Here is a 22,273-nt window from a genome sequence, read left to right on the forward strand (position 1 = left end):
GAGGAGAAAGGGGCTGTAAACTAACTGTAATGTCCAGAGTTCAAGGCTCTTTTCCCCTTTCCGTGACTCACGTGTGAAAGCGTGTGAAAGCCTGTGAAAGCGTGTGTGTGTGCTTTACCCTAATACATGCAGACTCTCACTGTCACCCAAGTGATCTCTTTGTAATAATGCGGCTTCTTGCTGATAGAGATTAAGTAAGTCTTTTTTCATTCACTGCTTTAATTTGTTTAAGTTTTCCTGAAGAAGTGCTTCTTTTCGCTTTTGTCATGTGACTTTATTCACAGATTTGGCACACATGACAACAGGTCAGCGGGGCACATTAAACAAACACACAGTGTTCAAACACAGGCAGAATGAAACTTCACTGTGCTCTCAGTAATCTTCCACAGTTATTTCAGATGGACAACGTTGAGCAAAATGACCGGCCACGCTCCAGGCAGCTTGTTCTCGCACACGCCCTGGACGAAGCACAGCTGGATCTCCTCGGGCAGAGGCTAGAAAAGAAGTGTCTGTCACTTTCAGAGAGGGTAAAGTCACAATGTCGGTGAGTCAAAGGATAATATTTTTTTGGCCTTACTGCGTTTGACCCAGCCGTGTCTATCTGAGGCTTTATAGCTGATAGCTTGTGCGTGTTTTCTTCCAGGTGTTCTGGTTCCAGGATAAAAAGCTTCGTGCTGGAGGTTATTCCCATCCTGTCATGGCTCCCACATTACTCCGTCAGACACAACGCCGTCGGAGATCTGGTGTCTGGCATCAGCGTTGGGATCATGCATCTACCCCAGGGTTAGGCTACAGCAACAGATAAAAGAGTATCATAAAAGTCATAAAAGAGTCTAAACTACAGTCTGCCACAATACCTTCACTCACAAATCTATAAAGGCTTCCTTTTTTTTTTTTTTTTTACTTTATCTCATTAAGATTTACAATATGACTTTGATTGACAGAGACTAAAGAACTATAATAATCTTTAACCAACAATAAATTATTAAATCCATCAAACTTTCACATAGATCTTTGTGGCAACTTTGTGGCCCTAACCTTCATTTAAGCACTTAAGTGAGCTGTTTCTTTCTTGTAAAATTTAATATGCTGAATCCAAATATAACATCTAAAATAGCTAATTCACAATCACGTTTAAGTTTCTGCATTTTACAGCCTGTAAGGTTAAGGTGTAGTGTGTAGGTGGGAGGTTGTGATGCAGAGAAACATTGCTTTCATTGGATAAATATGTAAGCCTGGCCACACGTTTTAATTATTTAAAAATGGAAACTGCAACTGCCAGTTCTAGAGGTCACAGCACATTGTGAAAGAAAATAATTAAAAAACATATAACGTTGCGTTGCAGCATTACAGACAAAGTGTCAAATTGAGCTAAGATTTATCATTTCAAGTTCATATCAGACTTCATATGAACCCAGTTTCATTCAAATTTGCTGAATGGTTTAGAATGAGTGTAAATGTGAATATTGGCACCTATATTATCCACAGATTTATTCAACACTGATTTGCACAGCCGCCTCCTTTATTCTTTTCCAGGTATGGCCAATGCCATGTTGGCAGGAATTCCTCCAGCATTTGGTCTGTACGCTTCTCTTTATCCTCTGATCGTCTACTTCATCTTTGGCACATCCAGACACCTCTCCATCGGTGATTCTTACATTTGACGCTTTTCTGGATTTTCCTACAGTCATTCCATACAGTGACGTTTCCATGAGCACCTCTGAAAATCTCTTAGGAATTTTTTCTGTTGCAAAAGAATAATTTAATCGTTTAAAAAGTATTTGTCTTATTCAATCGTTTTACTAATTAAAGCCTAATTCGGTAACTAAAGATACTTCAGGAAAGAGTAAAGTAGTTCTGCTGCTCTGTGTGTGTGTGTGTGTGTGTGTGTGTGTGTGTGTGTGTGTGTGTGTGTGTGTGTGTGTGTGTGTGTGTGTGTGTGTGAGTGTGACAGGTCCCTTTGCCGTCCTGTCCATCATGATTGGGACTGTGACAGCTAATGTGGAGTTGCTTAGCGACGGTGATGAAGCAGCTGTTGAAGCAGCCAAAGTAAACGTAACGGTGCAAGTCACCTTCCTTTGTGGCCTAATACAAGTACGCACAAACACACACATACACACACACACACACACATCCAGAATTGTGATTCTGATATTTTGTAAACTACCATTCATTTATTTTTTAATTAATTAAGACTAGAGTGGCACTCAGTCAAAATGGAAATACTAAACCTTCTTGTGTCTGCGTTTGTGTGTCTTTAGCTCCTTTTGTACCTGCTGCGGGGAGGTGTTGTGTGCCGCTGGCTGTCGGATCATGTAATCAGAGCCTACACCACAGCAGTCGGCCTGCACATGATCATCGTACAGCTGCCACTAATGACAGGAGCACCAGTACAGAAACATACTGGACAGCTGGCTTTACCTAGGGTCAGTTGAAACATCTGCACTATCATGCACATGCATGCCACCTTTGAGCTGAAATAAGTAAGCCCAGAAACAAGAAACAGTGGAAAGCATCATCTTTTTTTCTAGATTTTGTGTAAAAAAAACCTCTCTGTGACCTTTTTTTTAATCAGGAATAAAGAAATAATCTAATGACACCTCCTAACTGCATGGGCCGTGGCTGTAAATTGATTTCTTTTTTCTTTGGCACTACGTGGTGCAAATTAAACTCCTTCAAAGACACATCGTGTCACCTCTACACTGACAGCATTGCACTTCTTAAGTGTCAGGGTGTTTTCTCAGCACTTTGCAGGTGGTTGATTTCCTCCAGAGCCACTGAACTGTAAGGTTTGATGTGCACTAGAGCACATGAATCTGAAAATGTGAAAACCATTTAGTTGGGCATTTCGACATGTAAGTATATTCTTTTGGAGCTGCCTCAGGTGGCCGTAAGAGGAAATGCAGTTTCCTGCTGCGTTATTAAAGCAGGTCCTATAATTTGAAAGTGCAGCTGGAAGGATTGATGCAACATTTTCCATTTTCACAGTAGTGCTAGTCAGCCACTTCAATGAGTGTGAGCCGTTTGGTTCCACCTTCAGAGAGGAAGGGTTTCTCCTGAATCTTGCAAATCATGGGATAACTCTGTGTGTGTGTGTGTGTGTGTGTGTGTGTGTGTGTGTGTGTGTGTGTGTGTGTGTGTGTGTGTGCGTGTGTGTGTGTCTTGCAGACTTTCATAGATGTTCTGTATGGAGTGACCAATGCTGTAACAGGAACTCTGTTAGTCTCTTTGGTTTCTTTGGTGATGCTCATCGGAGGCAAACTGCTGAATGAGCGGTTTAAGAACAAACTGCCTGTCGCCATACCATGGGAGCTTATACTGGTGACACACACACCGACACACACACATGCACACACACACACAAACACATAAACAGTAGACTCATGTCCATAAGATGCACCCAGATGGACAGATGCCACGGTGATGAACTGATGAATGACTCATAATTATATAATAATCTGTTTTTATCTCCAAAGCCACGATTCTCCACATACAGCAAATATGTGCACCTGGACACTGGTTAATCATCATTCTCTTGTCTGATGTGTTGATAAGAATTGAATTTGTTTGTTTTTACTGCTTCTCAGTTCTTCAAGTAATTTAAAGATTTCAATTTAGGATTACTGTAACATTTTTTTTAATGTAATTACAGCTGTGTAATTACACAGCTATTTAATTTTATAACAAAAAAAGAGAGCGAGAGAGGTAAAAAACGTACTGCATGCAAAAGAACTCCGGACATTTGATCTGTTTTTTATGCTTCATGTTTTCAGTTATATACAATTGTAGGTTTTGTAGTATATCATAGGGGAAAAGCTTTAAGACAAAGGCTAGTTTTATCAGTTAATAGACAAGACTCTGATCATATATCTGTTTATGTCAGTGTGTACTTGAACTGACCGATTTATGTGATATTGGGATGCAGATTACTTTATATTCTTCTTTTCCAAAGTGAACATTCAGTGCAGAAAATGTCACTTCCACTGCTTTTCTCTCATAGATTGTTCTCAGCACCCTCCTGTCAGTACAGATGGATCTGGCTGGACAGCACAGAGTCCAGGTGGTGGGACACATACCCAGTGGGTCAGTAGAACTGGGTTATTATTTGTTTGCTTTAGTCATTTAGATTTGCTTTTTCTTTTTTTTTTAAAAAAATCAAATAGTCACGATTGTCAATGATTGTCAAGCTGGAAATGCTAACTTCTAACTGTCAAATGTAATATTCCCTCCAACACAAAAGCAACAAAAAGACTCTGAAAAATCCTTTTAGAATAATGGTCTGAAATGAATCATTTTAATGTGACTCCAGAAAAATTTAATTCTCTCTAACTCAAAGTGAGTCAAGTAGATTTTTGGCAGAAAAAGACATTATACTGCTTTTATTTACCTATTAGCTTTAAAGTGTTAATATCATGCAAAGAAAAATGACACATAACATCTAAACTGTGGCTCACAAATATTTCTATGAGAAGAAAAGTATCAGTTCTTCATGCTTTTGTTGTCATATTGCAAATGTGCTGCTAGCTTTGTCACATTGTACCTGACAGCTTTAAGAAAATGCTGTGTTATGATGAATAATTCACAAGGTAGTCATAATTCTTTATAATACTGTATATCATAATTTCTTTCCTTTTAATAATATCTTAGTCACTGAGTCAAAGAACCTCTCCTCCTCCTCCTGCTCCTCTCCAGCCTGTCTCCCCCAGCTCTTCCCTCCTTGTCTCAGTTCAGAGAGCTTTTCATTCCAGCTCTGTCCATGGCTTTGATTGGCTTCAGTTTCCTCTCAGCCATGGGCTCAATGTTTGCCAACAAACATGGCTACTGTGTGGACCCGAGTCAGGTACATTCACCCCAATAACAGTTTAACTCAGATCAGAAAATACATACTCTGTTATTTGTTTCAATATTGTGCAGAGAAACTGAGAGAAGTGAAGGTAATTAAAGGTGTTTTAACCCTTGTGATGTCCACGGGTCATTTTTGTCCTCTAAAGAAATCTTTTGCTATCAAAAATGTGTTTTTTATTCATTAAATGGTCTGAAAATAACAGAAGTTATTCATTACTATACTATGCGTGATTGGAATAAGTTTTAAGTAATTTGATTTATTTATGGGGTTTTTATTGGATTTTATAACAGCTGCTGTCCTCAGGGGTCAAAAATGACCCCAAAGTACAAAGTGTTGCAAAGAGCCGTATTTTCACAACATACTGCTTTCAAACATCTTTGATCTTGGATCACTGATGTGTGGGGTCAAGCACTGGTCATAACAACCAAAACAACAACAACAACAGGCAGCACAATGAGGAGGCAGGTGCTCTATATTCAATGAAAGTTTATTTACACAGCACCGAATCACAACAACAGTCGCATCAAAGTGCTTCGTATTGTAAGGTCGACCCTACAATAATACATACACAGAAAGTAGCTCACAAGCCTCCATTGCACTAGAGATTTGCATACTTTGATGAGCATACATTTTTTTACCATGTTGTGCAAAGCAATGACCAGCAGGACAAAGCACATATTGTCCTCTAGTATAATGAGGAGGGAGAATCAATGTTCAGGAAGATCCAGGGTTAGAAGATAATGAAAATATAGCCAATATTTAGAGCACATGTTAACCTTTCTCTGAAAAAGCACATCACCCACCTGCAGAAGTGGAAGAAGGCTATGAAGTGAAGGAAAGTGATGAAGAATCTGAACTATGTTCAAGTAGGTTCTCAGGCCTCCAGGGCTTGGTAGTCTGAGGAGCTTGGAAAGAAAGTGACTGGGCTTCTTGAAGTTTCTTGAATTTTCAGGATGTGAAACTGAAATAGAAGATGTGTCAGAGGACTGCACATCTTCTATTTTAATTATGATGAAGACAAAGAATCAAGCAGGAAAGAGGAGTCAGCTGAGACAGAGGAATATTTGCAGTAATGTGAGGAAACATTGATCTGGTCTTCTATCCTTCCCAGTGTCAGACGATGCATGACTCTCTCATGGGCCTCAGAGAAAGACGATCTACCACAGTCCAAGCACATGTGCCAGGTCCCATACTCCTTCAGTTACTTTTCTACTCGAGTACTGAAAGCATTACACACAGTGTATTCTGCTTGTATTCTGCCTTTGAACGTTTACATGCCAATGGATGCATCAGAGACCAAGTTGGGGTTCAGTAACTTGCCCAAGGACACCTTGGTAAGAACTCCAGACTAGAGCACACAGAGATTGAACCAACAACCATCCAATCAGCAGATGACCTGCTCTACAGCCAACTCAATGACGAACAAGGAGGGACAACGAGAGAGGAAGAAAAATGGACCGAATGCAGCTGTAGGCGTATGTGTGTGTGTTGATTCTTACTGCCGAGCATCCAGTAGAGTCGCTACGGCCAGTTTATGACATCCTGAGTCTGGTAGAGTAGTTTTAAAGGTGACACAAGATTAATCATAGAAGCACAAAAAGGATATCATTTCTTGATAAAGACACAATAGATGATCATCGTTCATGACACAAACGTGCTCCCATTTGAGGTGTATGGAGCAAGTGGGCGTGTCTCCTGCTGTGATGTCAGACCCTGGTACTGATCTGACTGTATGAGCACCAAGTCCCCTTCAGAGGACTCTGTCCAACAGAACATCCAAGTAAACCAGGGATGAGATAAAAACATGGGCAGCATGTGATGCAGGTCCAGCTGTACATGGAACATGCTAGTGTACGATGGCAAACCGTCTCCTGCAGTCAGGACACGCCAGTTGTCCCTAACATTGCAGAAGGTTTCCAAAAGAAAACAATCACCTGTAACAACTTGTTTACTGTATATGACCCTTGGCCTGCAAGTGCAGAAAGAAAGCTGTCCATGATGGGACCAGTGCAGAGGAATAAACCTGAGCTTCCTCCTGATGGGACCAGTACAGAGGAATGAACCTGAGCTTCCTCCTGCACTTGGGTAAAACATGGACACGCCTTTGTTCTTGCTTCAGGCTCTCATGTGTTCACTCAGACTCATGCCCTGGTGTCCTATCATGCCAAAATATAGAAAACTGTCAGGTAATGAGTTGGAATAAAGTTGAATAAAACCTTGAAACACAGAGATGGATGATATTTTATACTTCTTGCTTTATAAACAGTCAAAGCAAACGGGGTCATTTTTGAGCCCAGAGGACAACAGATGTGATTATTTGCTGCCAGTAAAAAACTTTAAGTAGTTTAAAAACAGCTTTCTAAATTAACTTTGACATAAACCCGTCTGTGATCATCTGTTAAAGCAACCGACTCTGGTTGTGAAACGATAATCACGATAACTGATGATTTAATTTATTTTTTACCCAAAAACAAAGAAAAAAAATCATTTTTATGAGGTTTTTATCAGACTTAAATTTGAAATGGAATAAAAAAAATGTTTAAAAATGTTTGAATTAAGTTTTAATTAAAAGTGGGGGAAAAAATCGACTTCATATTAATTAAGTATCAATCAAACCAGATGGGGACATTTTTGACCCCTGAGGACCACAGGTGTGATTATGTGCTGCCATATAAAATTTATAAATGGTTCAAAAAAAACTTTCTCACTAAAGTTCAACATACAGCACTCTGTAGTTATTCAGATAGTCAAAATTATCTGAACATTTAAATATTTTATTTTCTCAATTTGTTTTTGCTCAAAAACACAGTGTACTTTATGTAAACAAGGTGTGGTGGCCCTAAAATGTAAAATGTTGGGTAAATTTTGTGTTAATGTGTTGGTCTTAAATAAAACTAAGGTGTAACACTGAATTGATTGACAATTTATAATTTATACTTGAAAAAACAGTCAAATGAAGTGGGGACATTTTTGACCCCTGAGGACCACGGGTGTTATTATGTGCTGCCATTTAAAATTTATAAACGCTTGAAAAAAAACTTTCTCACTAAAGTTCAACATACAGCACTCTTTAGTTAGACAAATAGTCAAAATTATCTAAACAATTAAATATTTTATTTTCTTGTTTTATTTACACTCGAAAACACAGTGTACTTTATGTAAACAAGGTGTGGTGGCCCTAAAATGTAAAATGTTGGGTAAATTTTGTGTTAATGTGTTGGTCTTAAGTAAAACTAAGATGTAACACTGAATTGATTGACAATTTATACTTTATACTTTAAAAAACAGTCAAATGAAGTGGGGACATTTTTGACCCCTGAGGACCACAGGTGTGATTATGTGCTGCCATTTAAAAAATTTAAATGGTTCAAAAAAAAAATTCTCACTAAAGTTCAACATACAGCACTCTGTAGTTAGTCAGATAGTCAAAATTATCTAAACAATTAAATATTTAATTTTCTTGTTTTATTTTCGCTTAAAAAACAGGGTGTATTTTTTGTAAACAAGGTGTGGTGGCCCTAAAATGTAAAATGTTGGGTAAATTTTGTGTTAATGTGTTGGTCTTAAGTAAAACTAAGGTGTAACACTGACTTGATTGACAATTTATACTTTATACTTTAAAAAACAGTCAAATGAAGTGGGGACATTTTTGACCCCTGAGGACCACAGGTGTGATTATGTGCTGCCATTTAAAAAATTTAAATGGTTCAAAAAAAAAAATTCTCACTAAAGTTCAACATACAGCACTCTGTAGTTAGTCAGATAGTCAAAATTATCTAAACAATTAAATATTTAATTTTCTTGTTTTATTTTCGCTTAAAAAACAGGGTGTATTTTTTGTAAACAAGGTGTGGTGGCCCTAAAATGTAAAATGTTGGGTAAATTTTGTGTTAATGTGTTGGTCTTAAGTAAAACTAAGATGTAACACTGAATTGATTGACAATTTATACTTTATACTTTAAAAAACACTCAAATGAAGCGGGGACAGTTTTGACCCCTGATCACCCCAGTTGTATGGAAATCGGGGGGACATTATGAGGGTTAATGAAACTGCACTTCCAGTGCCTTCTGGAGATTTCTGCAAATGTAGGCACACTTGCTGAACCTCAGTGATGACGCAAGCTTTGATTCCCTTCAAACTCTTTTTTTGAAGTTTGTCTGACTTTCCTGGATGAATCTTCTTTGAACAATTCACTGCAACTACTTCCTTTTTTAGCCTCATTGTTAAATCTGCTGTAGAGACGACTGAGAGTAAGTCAGAGTTTTCTGCCCGTGCATCCCAGGGCAGGGCAAAAATGAAGAGTAGGGTGATGTACTGTAGATACAGAACATGTAGAAATCAAATATAAGTGATAAATGTGATGTAGCTAGTCATTTAGCCATTTAAAGATGTGGACTCAGCTGTATGTCCCTGCCTCAGGACCTGCTGGCCCTGGGTCTGTGTAACACCATTGGAGGGATGTTTCAGTGCTTTGCTGTCAGCTGCTCCTTTTCTCGCAGCACGATCCAGGAAAGCATCGGTGTCAAAACACAGGTCAATTATCTTTTTCAGAAGTCCAGCTCCCTTCAGCTAAACACATTTTTAATCAGGCTAAAATAGCACCTACTAAAACGTTATGAGTCTCATAATGTGCTGTAAGTCATTTTCTTCTTTGCTTGCGGTGTTCTTTTTGTTCATATTCTTAGATGGCTGGTCTGGTGTCAGCTCTGTTGATTCTGACAGTCTTGTTGGAGATTGGTTATCTCTTCGAGCAGCTGCCAAAGGTAAAGCGAATCTAACATAACAGGTATTATTAATGTTTATTATACAAGTTGTTGCAGCTAGAGTTCAAATCACCAGACTCTCACCCATGGCAGTCACATTTTCCAGAAAGCAACAGAGAAATGGAATATTTAAAGTTTTTAGTATTATTTTGATGATAAGTAAGAACTTCTTTCTGGCAAGTTTACACGTGATTACAGGACATGAAATGAGGTGAGTCAATGTCTCGTAACGCTAAGAGAATGAGACAACAAAGCAATCCACTGTTGTTGTAATGGAAACAAATGCCGCAGAAGTTTGTGTTTGCAGTTCTGCAGGCACCTTTACTTTCCCTAAAGCATGGAAACGATCACCAGGGTGATTCACGTGTCTAAGCCAATGTTGGGTAATGGTTTGCTGTGTGTACCAGGCAGTGCTGGCAGTGATTATCGTGGTGAACCTTCAGGGCATACTGGCTCAGTTCAGAGATGTGCGTCTGCTCTGGAAATCTGACAGATTAGACCTGGTGGGCTTGGCACACACACATCGATAATCATTGCACAGAAACAGCTACAAACACCATTCCAGGACTGATCCAGGAATTTTCCCTCTCATCTCCCTGCTTTCCTTTAGCTCGTGTGGATAGTGTCACTGACATCCACCTTCATTTTTAACTTGGATCTGGGTCTGGCTGTGGCTGTCGTCTTCTCTCTGGTCACACTCCTTTACAGGACACAACAGTGAGTGAATGTGATTTTACAAACCTTACATGGAGCATTTTGGACCAAAAGAAAAAAATGATCACTGTATTTATTTTGGAGTGAAAATCCAGAAGTCCCTGCCAACATTTATTATGTTTTCACAAAGTCATTGCTTCACATACTTTTATATGGTTTAAAAGGTTCCATTGTCTGTTTCTCTCCCCCCTCAGGACTCAGGACGACATGTGCACTCATCAGTATTCCCCTCTGTCTCTCTCACACTTTTCATCTTGTCCTCATCTTCCAGCTCCACCACCGTTGTTTTGGGTCACATTCCTGGTACAGACTGTTACAGAGATGTGGAGCTCTACCTTGAGGTAAACTTCAGAAAAATATAAATCCATCTCACAACAACAAAAAGAAAATCAGAAAATCATTAAAACACAACCCCAGTGAAGTCCCTGTTCTGTTTTGTTACAGTTTTAACTTTGAAATCTTTTCCAAGCGACTATAAACGTTGAGAACATGACTGTCGTTGATCTAAAGAAGAGATTCTTTGAAATTCTTATAAGGTCAGAGTATCAATGAGGTTTCACTACACAGCTGCAGAACTGACTGAATTTAAACTCTCTTCAGACTTCTTATTACACTTTTATTTGGGGTTTCCCCTCCTTCAGCATCTCTCTGTGATTTAAGCCCATTTCCATGATCAGGTTCAGTTTTACACACCCTTTATATTTGCTCGTTAAGGCGAAGTATTCCTCGTATCCAGATGTGTAAAATATGTCTGTAGGATGAGGGTTAATAATCCAGTCGTTCATAATTGGGTCATGGGCTATTAAAATGTGAAGAGCTACAACGATTTATTGATTGGCAGAGATGAATCACGCTGACATTACACGACTCCTGATGATCCTGGCTGGCTGCAGTCTGTGAGCTAGCGTATGTAAAGTGGTATCAGTATGAAAGCCAGTCAATTATGAATTCTCCACAGCTTGTTTTGTATCTGCACATCAATCTTTCAGACAGAGGCTGGTGTGCAAATTAGCATAAACACAGCAACATCAACGTCAGCGTGAAAGACTTTTTGTAGATTTTTTTGACATAATGGAAAAGCCTTTGGGAAATACGTAGATATATTTAAGCTGGAATATTTCAGTAGCTGTGTATGCATGCATCACAGCTATTAAATCCCTTCGCCCTCATCAAACCGTTGTTTATGTTGATGATATAAAGTACTAAACCCCCCACTGACAGATAAAGCATACAAACTGACACCCAATAACAAACCACATTTTCTTCCTCAGGTCAGGTTTTATTAAGTGAAACTGTCACAGAGCCAAAACCTACTAAAAATATACCCCAGGCTGAAACCGACCATCTGTCACACATCAAAACACCAAACTGCAACCCAAGGCAATCTGTCTGGGCACAGAGCATCAGTGACTTCCTCTCAACTTCTCACTCTCTGTTCCCTCCACTCGATTCTCTCCTCAGTCTGTTACTCTGGTGGCTGCTGCACATCTCCCCTCTGTGTATGTTCTTCCTCTTACATCATAGATGCTGTGGTATTGTATACAGTGGAATTCCCTGTAGAAGACCCTACATGAATCACAGATTCCCCAGCAAAAGATCCAGATTAGCTGACAAAAAAAGAACCCATGTCTCTAAAGTCTAAATACAAACAGCCATTTTCTTACTCTTTAACTTAGCGGTTAGCAGTTAAGTCTCAGGGTCATGTTATATTTGAGCAATAAGAAACAGCCTTTTTTTTCTATAGCTATATAGACTTAAACTGTTTGACCCTAAAATGAAGAAGAATTTAAGTCTTTATGTGTATAGATATTTAATGGTAACAATAATGAATATTTCCAAAAGTTGATTCTGTTCATCTGAACGTAGCGTTTTCTGGGAGAAACGTTTCGTCACTCATCCAAGTGACTTCTTCAGTCTCAGCTGACTGCAGGTTTCCCCAATCTTATAAATAGACTGAAGAAGTCACTTGGATGAGTGACGAAACGTTTCTCCCAGAAAACGCTACGTCCAGATGAACAGAATCAACTTTTGGAGATTTATTTTCCTGGATGATTGAGAATGCATCAAGACGAAATAATGAATATTAAGTCTGTCCATACATCTGCTGAAAATATAACAGCAAAATAGAGAACATATACAAATACCTTCATCAATATCTAGTAGCATCTTTTTTTAATGAACAGAGGAGATGGCACAGGTGTTACCCTACTGTACTGCACACATCTGTTTTTCTAATGTCCCTTAATGTGAGTGCACCAGACTTTTGCTGCAAGTACTGCCCATGTGTCACTACAGTAACCTGTTACACTGTGGATGCTGTCCACTGTTAAATGCATGTCTGTTTTCCTTAACAGGCGAAGCAAATTCCAGGTGTGACGATACTCACATGTTCAAGTCCACTTTACTTTGCCAACTCTGAACTGGTGTTCACAAAGATCAGACAGGTGCCAATACACACACACACATACACGTATGCACACACACATTGAGCTCAGAGACAGGTGATTTAGGTGACTTTGAACGTAGGATGAGAAAAGACAGGCTGGACTGAGTATTTCACAAACTGCTGATCTACTGCAATTTTCCCACAAGACCATCTCTACAGTTTGCAAAGAATGGGATGAAAGAGAGAAAATATCCTGTGAGCAGCAGTTCTAAAGGAAGAATGGCCTTTTTATGTCAGAGGTCAGAGGAAAATGACTCGACATGGTAGACATGGTAACAGAAAAACGACAGTAAATCAAATAATCACAGATCACAACCATGAAGAGCATCTCTGAACACAAATGTCGAAGCAAACGAACTGCAGCACCACAGGACCACACTGAGTACCACTCCTGTCAGCTAAAGACAAAAAACCGAAGCTGCAATTTGGCAAAACTGGACAGTAGAAAATTAGAAAAATGTACCCTCATCCGATGAGTTTTGATTTCTGCTGCAATGTTCAGATGGGAGGGTCAGGATTTGGTGTAAACAACATGAAAACTTGGCACCATCCTACCTTGTATCAACAGTTCACTGTATTCAGATGATCTCCATGGTCACCAGATCCCATAGCGCACCGTTTGGATGTGGTGAAATTTGAGATTCACGTGAAGGATGTGCAGCCGACAAATCTGCAGCAACTGTGTGATGCTGGCACGTCAGCGTGGGACCAAAATCTCTGAGGAATGTTTCCAGAAACTGAATCGGTGAAAATGTCCATTGAGTGTAACTCTGAGTTTCATCGCCAGCCCCATGCTTATGCAATGTGCTTGTATGTGTGTGGATTTGTGCACTGGATTTGATCCCTCTAGTTGAAATAGAAAAAAAGCATGTTTGAAGCACTGAAATGTAAATTTTTCACTTGTAACTTTTCCTCTTCACTTCTTTCCTCTTGCAACTTGGAGACGGTGAATCATGGTCAGAAGGAAAACTCAGCTGGAGTTCACATCGTTGCTTCTTCGGTTTCTTCCCCCCCAGCGCAGACACACATGCACACCTACTGCTTGGTTCTGGATCTCAGCTCTGTTACCTTCATGGACTCTGTGGCCATGACGGCACTTTGCAAGGTGAAGAGAGAAGTGCAGGATGGATGCAGCTAATGCATTTCTATGAAGTTTCATGTTGAATAAATTACGTTACTTTAAACATGGAAGAAATAATTTATTTGTTTGATATATTTATATTTACTCTAAACAGCCTAAAGGGAACTTATTCTCTGAGGCACTGTCATAGTGGGCAGTATTGTAGGTTTTTTATTTGTTCTCTGAAAAAAACTTCTCTTTCCACTATCACCCAGAAAAAAAAAATTACTGAATAAAATCTATAGAAGCCAGTAACATGCTACAAATAATGCTAATGCTAATGTAAATGGGTAAGATGCTAAATAATGACAAGATAATTAAACAAGACTAGAGTCTACAAGACTCCAGGTCAAACAGAGTCCAGATATATTTTTCTGAGACAATATTTCTAAGTTCCTGAAATTTATCTTCATGTTTGAAAGTAAAGTGAAATGTTTTTTTGCAGGTTTTTTTGTGTGTGATGGAGCAGATCAGTGTTGTGTCAGCAGCAAATGTGGAGAATATGATGGAAACTACAACAGACTGAAGCTGAATGAACAAAATAATGACATTTTCTTTCTCACTAAACTAAAGCTTTTCTTTACCTACAACTTTTTGTCACATTTGTCAAAGATAAGACAGAAAATATAGTTTAGAGAAATATTCAGTCAGTTGTTTTACGTCAATATCACTAAAAATAAATTCAGCTTTAGAAATTGGATCACCAAACAGATGTATTCACTAACTTCTCAAGGCTTCAGGAGGGAAAAAGAGCTGTCAGCCTTGTATCTTTTTGCTGATCAAAGATATTAGCAAGAAATGATTATGTAAGAAAAGACCAGCGTATACTGATTGCGTGTGAGATTTAAAAAAAACACGCGATTAACAACGTCACATGTGTGCATGTTGACGCAGAGCTTTTGCATAATTCTTATCTAATGGATAAGGAGAATTGAAACCTATTTGTCCCACTATGTATACATGTGCTTTTATATGATATTGTTTATATGGTCACAAGATCCCTATGTTTGTGTGTGTATTCACCAGGTTGTAGAAGTCTTGGACATCCAGGGTGTCGGTGTTTTTCTGGCAGCTTGCCCAGGTCAGCCTCATGTTTCATGCGCTCTTACTGTATCTCCCACAGAGTGACTTATCTTCTATTTCTCTCTCACACACTCATTCACGCACACACCCACACACACACCCTCCGTTTCTCTTGGGTTTGGCTGTTACTGTTTCCACAGGTCAGGTTCTCACAACCCCTCCCAACTGGAGCTTTGCTTCAAGCTTCTTTTTCTTTCATTTTGAACTTCATGTAGCTACCGCATTTTTTTTCTTTAGGAGCTTTTTTTGTATGTCAGTGCACACACGGCAGGTTGTGTCTTTCTAATGAGACATGGGAGTGTAGAAGCATTTTCCATGTGATTAACATCAGTAAATATTTCAAATTATGCTGTAAATTCTGTCATTTCTAATTCTCTCTGCATGTTTACAGAGAAAGTTTTATCCCAGCTCCAGACTCAGGGTTGTATACCAGACAGCCTGCCCCGCTCCTGTCTCTTTCCATCGGTCCATCATGCCGTCCAGCACTGCCTCACCATCCTGCCCAGGTCTCTGGAGGTACGCACCATATATCTCTCTCTCTCTCGCTCTCTCTATATATATATATATATATAGATAGATAGATAGATAGATAGATAGATAGATAGATAGATAGATAGATAGATAGAAAGAAAGAAAGAAAGAAAGAAAATTCTTTTATTCTGCCTATCGCAACTGCTCAACTCCACTTTTATCAGGACAAAAGGTCTCACAGACATACCTGTATCAAACTTTCTGGCTGCTTTTGTTACTGTTGTATATAAAATTTTGCCCTTACATATTAAGGTCATCAGTATGAGTCTATGGTGCTATCTATCTATCTATCTATCTATCTATCTATCTATCTATCTATCTATCTATCTATCTATCTATCTATCTATCTATCTATCTATCTATCTATCTATCTATCTATCTATCTATCTATCTATCTAATATTTAAAAATATGTGTTTTGTTGAGCAGCAGGTTTTCTGCTGTGTTTGTGTAGCCACATCGAACATGTAACTGTTTACAGCTCCTCTCTACTGTACTACTGCATCTGTGAAACTGACTCACTCACTTGAGAGTGTAGTGAGTACAGGCTGAAAAATACTAAGTGTGAAAATGCAAATTGAAAAAAGAAAAGACAAGAAAGAAGGGTAGGGGTGTAATTAGTTAGAGGTGAATTTAGCAGACTGTAGGCTGGTACACTGTCTCTGATTGAGGCGGGAGGATGTGAGTCTTTTCAGTTGCATTTTAGATCATGTATGAAGGTGATTGGATCTGGCTGACCAGAGGAGACAGTGTGGATCACAAAATATTATTCCTGTGTCCAAAAACTCTCTTTGCTCATTCAATCATTTCACCCAATATAAAATTAAAATGCTTAGTCATAGTTACCAGTAAACTGAGATTTTGGACACTTATTGTCACAGGTGCAGTCACAGCTCTTGGGAGAATTGTATGCGTGTTGTGAATACTATGTTTGTTTTGTTCTGTTGGGGGGATTTTTACACTCACAACTATTGAACTGTAAATCTGGTGAACTGATATTTTGCTGCGCTGGTTTTCTTTCCTTTAAATTGCTCATTTAAACTGTAATCTGCTATTGTGTGCTTTTCAACATATTTAAAGATTTTCTCTGTTTATTCTTTGCTTCTAACCAGGAAATCAACTCGGACACAAGCGTTTGTTAAAACAACAAAGGGACAATAATCCTGCATAAAGCAGACCCCAAACACAACCCTGGGGTGGACGGCGTCCATTTATTTTTGACAGAAATGCTCTTTTGCATTTGCATGTTGCACATTTCTCAGGTTGGCTTTTCTCAGTCTTTGCTTTTTTGTATTTCCACAAATAAATGTAACAACAAATGTATTCTCCATTTCATGCTGTTATTAAAGATTCTGAAATTTTGCTGATTTTCAAGGCAGAGTGAAAAGTATGAATCTCCTGGTTTTGAGCCTAGTACACCTGCTGCTCCGCAGCACTATCTGTCACACCAGAAAGGACTCAAACCCAAACATCCTAGCTTTGAAGAGAAGCGCCTTATCCATTAAGCTGTTGAGACTTGATAATACCTGATGACAATGCAGACACAGAGCGCTGATGGGCATTTTGTATGTTCTGTGAGTATATATACAGAATTGCTAGTCTACTGCATGAAACTACACAAAACAAAACAGTTTACAGTGCTGAACGTTAGAGTATAAATAAAAGACATGTTTTACCTGTACATACTAGTGACAGATCTCCTTCACTTTCACTGTTATGTTCAAATGGCACTTTGTACAATTCTTTCATGCGCATTTCTTTTCTCTTGAGCACTCTGTCAGTTGTTGCAATTGACACAGATCCAATATTGCCAAATACACCGTTATCCTCTATGACAGTGCTTTGGGTTTCTTTCAACTTTATTGCATTGTTTGCAATCACCATTGCACAAATGGCTTCCTCTTGCTGTGGGGTAAAAAGGGGTCCTCTTCCACCTCCACGAGGTAATCTTTCAATCCTTTGTGGTGCAGATTACAGTAAAATTACAGTAATCTACACTCAACATGAGATATTATGAGATGTTGGATTACTTTCCAATACTATACATATCTGTTCTCCCTATGAAATGTTTGAATGATTGAATTCCCAGTGGTTCTTTCAACATTTGGTTGCACCCTCCCTCATCCATTGTGAGGCCGTGATTGACAACATGGTCAACAAGTGTTGCCCTAATTTCATTAGGAATCGGCCCATGTATTTTGGCGTCTTCTCCCTCTTCCCCTGTTTTGTCCCCCCCCCCCCCCACATCCTCACCCCTCTTCCACGATGCTGACTGTCAAGAGATTTATTCTAAAGACACTTCTTCAGCTAAGAATCTAAAGGTAGAAACACACAGACGCTGCAGTTTTTACTTGCAAGGGCATGATCACAGAACGCTCACACCAGAGTGGGGGCCCTGTGATGTGCGCTTTGTTCCTGCACTTGCCTTCATTTATATACAAAAGTAATACAACAGTGAATACGTCTATTCATTAACAGAGGAATGTTAGTATGTAGGGAGTGAAGATAAAAGTGGTTCAGGTGTATGTGTGTGTGTGTGTTATTCTGAAGGACGTGGACCCTCTTCTTGAAGATAAGAGCATCCAGCTCCCCTCTTCCTGGCAGGAGTGATAACAGTGATAACAGCTTGCTCAGCTATTATCACTGTGAGAAAGAATTTATAAAGCAAGTCTTGATTCCAACAACAGTCTAAGTCATAAAAGGGTCATCATGCAGTATTCTATAATATGCAAACTTATATCACTAAAAGATTATACTGACTACTAAGTACAATTTTATATTGACACTGACCTTCCATTTTTGTGTCACAGAATTGTAGAAATGGTACACACTATGTCCTGCTCAGTTCATATAGGCTTCCCAATTGAGGGTTCATGGGATTGATCCATGAGTGATTGTGAACAAGCGGCTTGGCATTGGTTACAACTAATACTTCACACACCTCCTTGTCAGTGAAAGCTGAAGTTCACCTGAGAGAAATTGTTCAATTTCCGGGACATTTCCAGGAAAAAATAATAATTAAAAAAAGTATAACATTTGCTTGACAGCATTTGAAAACTATACTTGTATATAATGACTCAAGCAATGAAATGAAGACAATTAGTTTTATTGGGAACAACTATTCAGCATCCAAAAGTATAGTTCATTTTGACTGACATGACATAAGCAAATGATAATGTTGTCGATGGCAGAGAATTGTATGAAAGCAACTGATACATGTCCAAGAGCACTTACAATTTGTTCAGAGGAAGGAGAAATTGCTATGATGTGCTTAATGTGCACAAATGACTAAATGTTGTTGAGGTTTCACTAATGGCTTTGAGAATTTTCATTCTGATCTGAGAAAAGCACCAAAGCGACTGAGAAAAACTGTAACTAACTATGACTAACTATAACCTATGCAATATAGAGTAATCCATAAAGATATACGAGATTTGAATGTGATGCACAGTCTTCAGAATGTGGTAACAGCATACCTATTGTCATGGTCCGGAGTCTGTTACTCCGTGTTTTAGTTTATTATTATTCTGTGGTTTTGTTTATTCTGGGTTTTTGTACTCTGCTTTTTCACGTTTCATGTTCCTATGTTCGGTGTCCCCCAGTCTGTGTCAAGTTTGTGTGTGTGTGTTGTGTCATTACGTGTATGTGTTTCCTGTTTTACTTTGAAGGTCTCTGTCTGATGTCAGTGCGTTCTGTTTACGTTTCCCATGCCTCGTCAGCTGAGATGTCTCCCAGGTGTGTTTCCCTCCTGTTTCCCATCCCCTGATTGCTGGTCTGTGTATTTATAGTGTGTGTTCCCTCGTCCTCGTTGCTGGTTCGTCTGCGTTATTCCCCTCCATCATTCTGTGTAATTCCCTGTGTATCCCTACATCGCCATTTCTGGTTAGTCTCTGTTAGTTTTTCCCTGTTTAGGTCATACTTCTCCAGGCTTCTTGAAGGGCATTCAAAGCTCTTCTTCAGATGAAAGACATGTGGATGAGAAAGAACCAGTACTTTCTGATGAATGTCATTGCTGGATTTATTAAAGCGGAAAAAGACATACATGTTTTAGCCATAAGCCATCATTAGCATAACGTAAAACAAAAAGCAGTGACAATATATAAGGAGAGGTCCAAACGCCTATTCGAGTCCTCTCATCAAACACTGAATAATCATGTATCTTTGTGAGAATAATTTGAGCACACTCCCAATGTCAGTATCACTTAAAGACAATCTTATTAGAAACATAATAAAATTGTGCATTACAAAGTTTTCATTGATTTTAAAAGAATGTATGTAACAATCTCTATGTGAGTTTTCAAGGTTACTGACGTGACATTGCAAATGTGTGTGTGGTGTGTCGAACCATGTTGGAAAAAGGTCAGGATGAGGTCTATGAACCTTCACTATCATTAACTTTGACAGGATTACCCCGTTGACTCACTTAATCCCTGACACTGGCTCAGGAAGTAATGACCAGCCTAGTTAGTGTACTATTCCCTGTAGCTTCACATTATCACGTCGCTATGGCGACTAAACAACAAGAGTTGGAACCATGTGATAAAAATCCAGGTTGGTCAGGTTTGTAACACATGCACCAAAGCCATACTGCCATGAACTATGTGACTGGATTGTGACACCCTGTTTTTGTTTTCATGCATTTTTAAAGTTATACAATGATTTAATGCACACAATAATGCAGGTTAACAATACAGCTTGTATTTAATGACCGGCTCAGTCGTCTCCGTCGTCGCCGCCGCTGCCTTCCGCTGCCTTCCGCGCGGCCGGCCTCTGGACCGGCTCAGCCGTCCCCTTCGCTGACGACGGTGAAGGACCAGTCACTGGGTAAAACTATGTCACTGGGTAAAACTATGTTACTGGGTATAACTATGCAAAACTGAACAAAAATAAATTCTCTCTCTCTTTTTTTTTTAGAAAATGTTTGATGAATTGTAAATGTGTTTACACATCATGATGTGCAACTGTAATTAATGATTCACCATTTCAAACATAATATCCAAGATGATTAAACTGATATTACAGCCATAACAGATCCCCTCCCTTTACTGTTCTCTTAAACATCAACTTGATTTCAGGTAGCAGTCATGTGTCTTTCCAAGAAATTGTTCTCGAGTTCAAAGATTAAATCTGAGCAAAGTTCATGGTTTGAATGCTGCTATGTTCAAATGAACATGCTGCTATATATTCTCTTTACTTTTCATGTAGATCCTTCTCATTAAAATATACTGATAAAAGTTGTACAAAAGGTTAGACCCTTCTCAGTCTTATCAATAGACAAAGGGGCCCCATTATAAGACCTGTTAATATTCTTTCCTGAGGAAGAAACCTCACCAGATATCTCTACTGTGCCTTTTGCAAAACACTGAAGACAAGAGTCAATCTCATTTGTGAGTAGGAATGAGAATTGATAAGAATTACATCCAATTCCATAATCGATATTACTTATCGATTCGATTCCTTATTAATTCTCGATTCTAGATTGGGTTCTCACTAGCTCTGCATTTAGAGTTACCACCATCACTAAGCAGCATATCAAAGACATTACATTTGAGCAAATTAATTGCATGTTGTCTGGTCAAATGTTTGCGTACGCTGGAGGTATTTCATCTCTTTGTTAAGATCAGTGTCAGGTCAATACTCAAAAAAGTAACACTTTTATTAAAGGTAATGCAGTACGTTACTTAATTACTCCAAGAAGAAAATAATTCATTATACTCTTCATAACATTACTTTCATCTTACTCTGTAAAATGACCTGAAGTACACTGTCTTATAATAACCATTTCACAATATAAACTTGAGGCTACAGCCCCACACACCAACACAAATCCCTATCCTGATGAGGACACATATATGAACAGAAAGCCAACAGCACAAATGAAAGAGGAAGCATATGTTTCTTCTAATGTAGAAACATGGACCGATAGAAATGGAGGCTGCAGCCTGACTGCTCATCCGTTTGTTACCTGATGAAGTTCAGCATCAGCTTCACCGCAGCTCACAAATGATGGCTCACTTGAGCCGTCCTGGGCTGAGGTCGGCATTCCATCAGCTTTAGCATCACTCTGGGTTAGATTAGGCTAGGCTAAATTAGGCTAGGTTAGGCTAGATTAGCATTAGCATGCTGTCTGTGCAGGTGTTTGCAAAGAGCCAAAGTTGTGGTGGTAGCATAATGCAGCTGTTTCTGTTCTGGATGCAGTTTGCACTTTACCATTATGCCCTTGTCCTTTAGAGCAATAAAAATAGAAGTAAGGTCCATACCCATGATGCAAACTGTCCTGCTATTTTCCTCCGCTGACAACTGAAATTAGCTGAATGTAGTGCAAGTGCAAGAATCGGTGAGTCCAAGGGATTCGACTACTAGGAACTGGTTCTTGAAGAGAACTGGTTCTCAATTCCCATCCCTTTTCATGTGACATCATCCTCTGGGGTCTTGGTCATTGTTTTCAGTCGTATCACATATTAGCGCTCAGTTACACAGGCCTAAGGACTGATCAGGGTTCCCATGGCAACCTCCAGACAGCAGAACAAAATATGTATTCCCCAGCTGGTTTGCGAGTACTTGCTGGGTGAAATCGGCCACAATGTGGGTGCTGTATCTCTTTGTGGCCTTCCAGTTGCTTTGGCTGCTAACAGATTGCCACAGTAGTTTGCATGGAAAATGGCAACTTGTCTGCAAACACTTGCAACATGTTTGGCAATGAACAGCGAAACCGCAGAATGTCTAAAGCCAACCACAAATTTTTCTCCATTGGAGTAAAAGTTGTCCCT

General features: G+C 39.1%; 1 protein-coding gene across 6 annotated transcripts; it reads left to right on the top strand.

Moving 5' to 3' along the window:
• Positions 1-78: 78 nt before the first annotated feature.
• On the top strand, positions 79-17,534 carry slc26a6.1 (solute carrier family 26 member 6, tandem duplicate 1). Of its 6 annotated transcripts, none has more exons than XM_085144978.1 (19): positions 79-194; positions 390-544; positions 644-783; positions 1,537-1,647; positions 1,955-2,094; positions 2,262-2,426; positions 3,169-3,321; positions 4,001-4,083; positions 4,693-4,840; positions 9,267-9,380; positions 9,533-9,610; positions 10,018-10,113; positions 10,221-10,327; positions 10,596-10,665; positions 12,679-12,768; positions 13,714-13,875; positions 14,917-14,971; positions 15,365-15,489; positions 16,616-17,534. In XM_085144978.1, the coding sequence occupies exons 2-19, from the start codon at positions 399-401 to the stop codon at positions 16,643-16,645; spliced, it is 2,013 nt and encodes a 670-aa protein (XP_085001104.1). In that variant the 5' UTR covers positions 79-194; positions 390-398; the 3' UTR covers positions 16,646-17,534. The 6 variants fall into 6 exon arrangements, 3 of the variants coding, with proteins under 3 accessions (XP_085001104.1, XP_085001105.1, XP_085001103.1); XM_085144979.1 differs by having other exon boundaries at positions 94-194; positions 399-544; XR_014871411.1 differs by lacking the exon at positions 79-194 and having other exon boundaries at positions 244-544; positions 16,616-16,765; positions 16,879-17,534.
• The last annotated feature ends 4,739 nt before the right edge of the window (positions 17,535-22,273 follow it).

Source organism: Neolamprologus multifasciatus, chromosome 20 (assembly GCF_963576455.1).
Source record: "Neolamprologus multifasciatus chromosome 20, fNeoMul1.2, whole genome shotgun sequence".
In the NCBI taxonomy this organism is placed as follows: Eukaryota; Metazoa; Chordata; class Actinopteri; order Cichliformes; family Cichlidae; genus Neolamprologus; species Neolamprologus multifasciatus.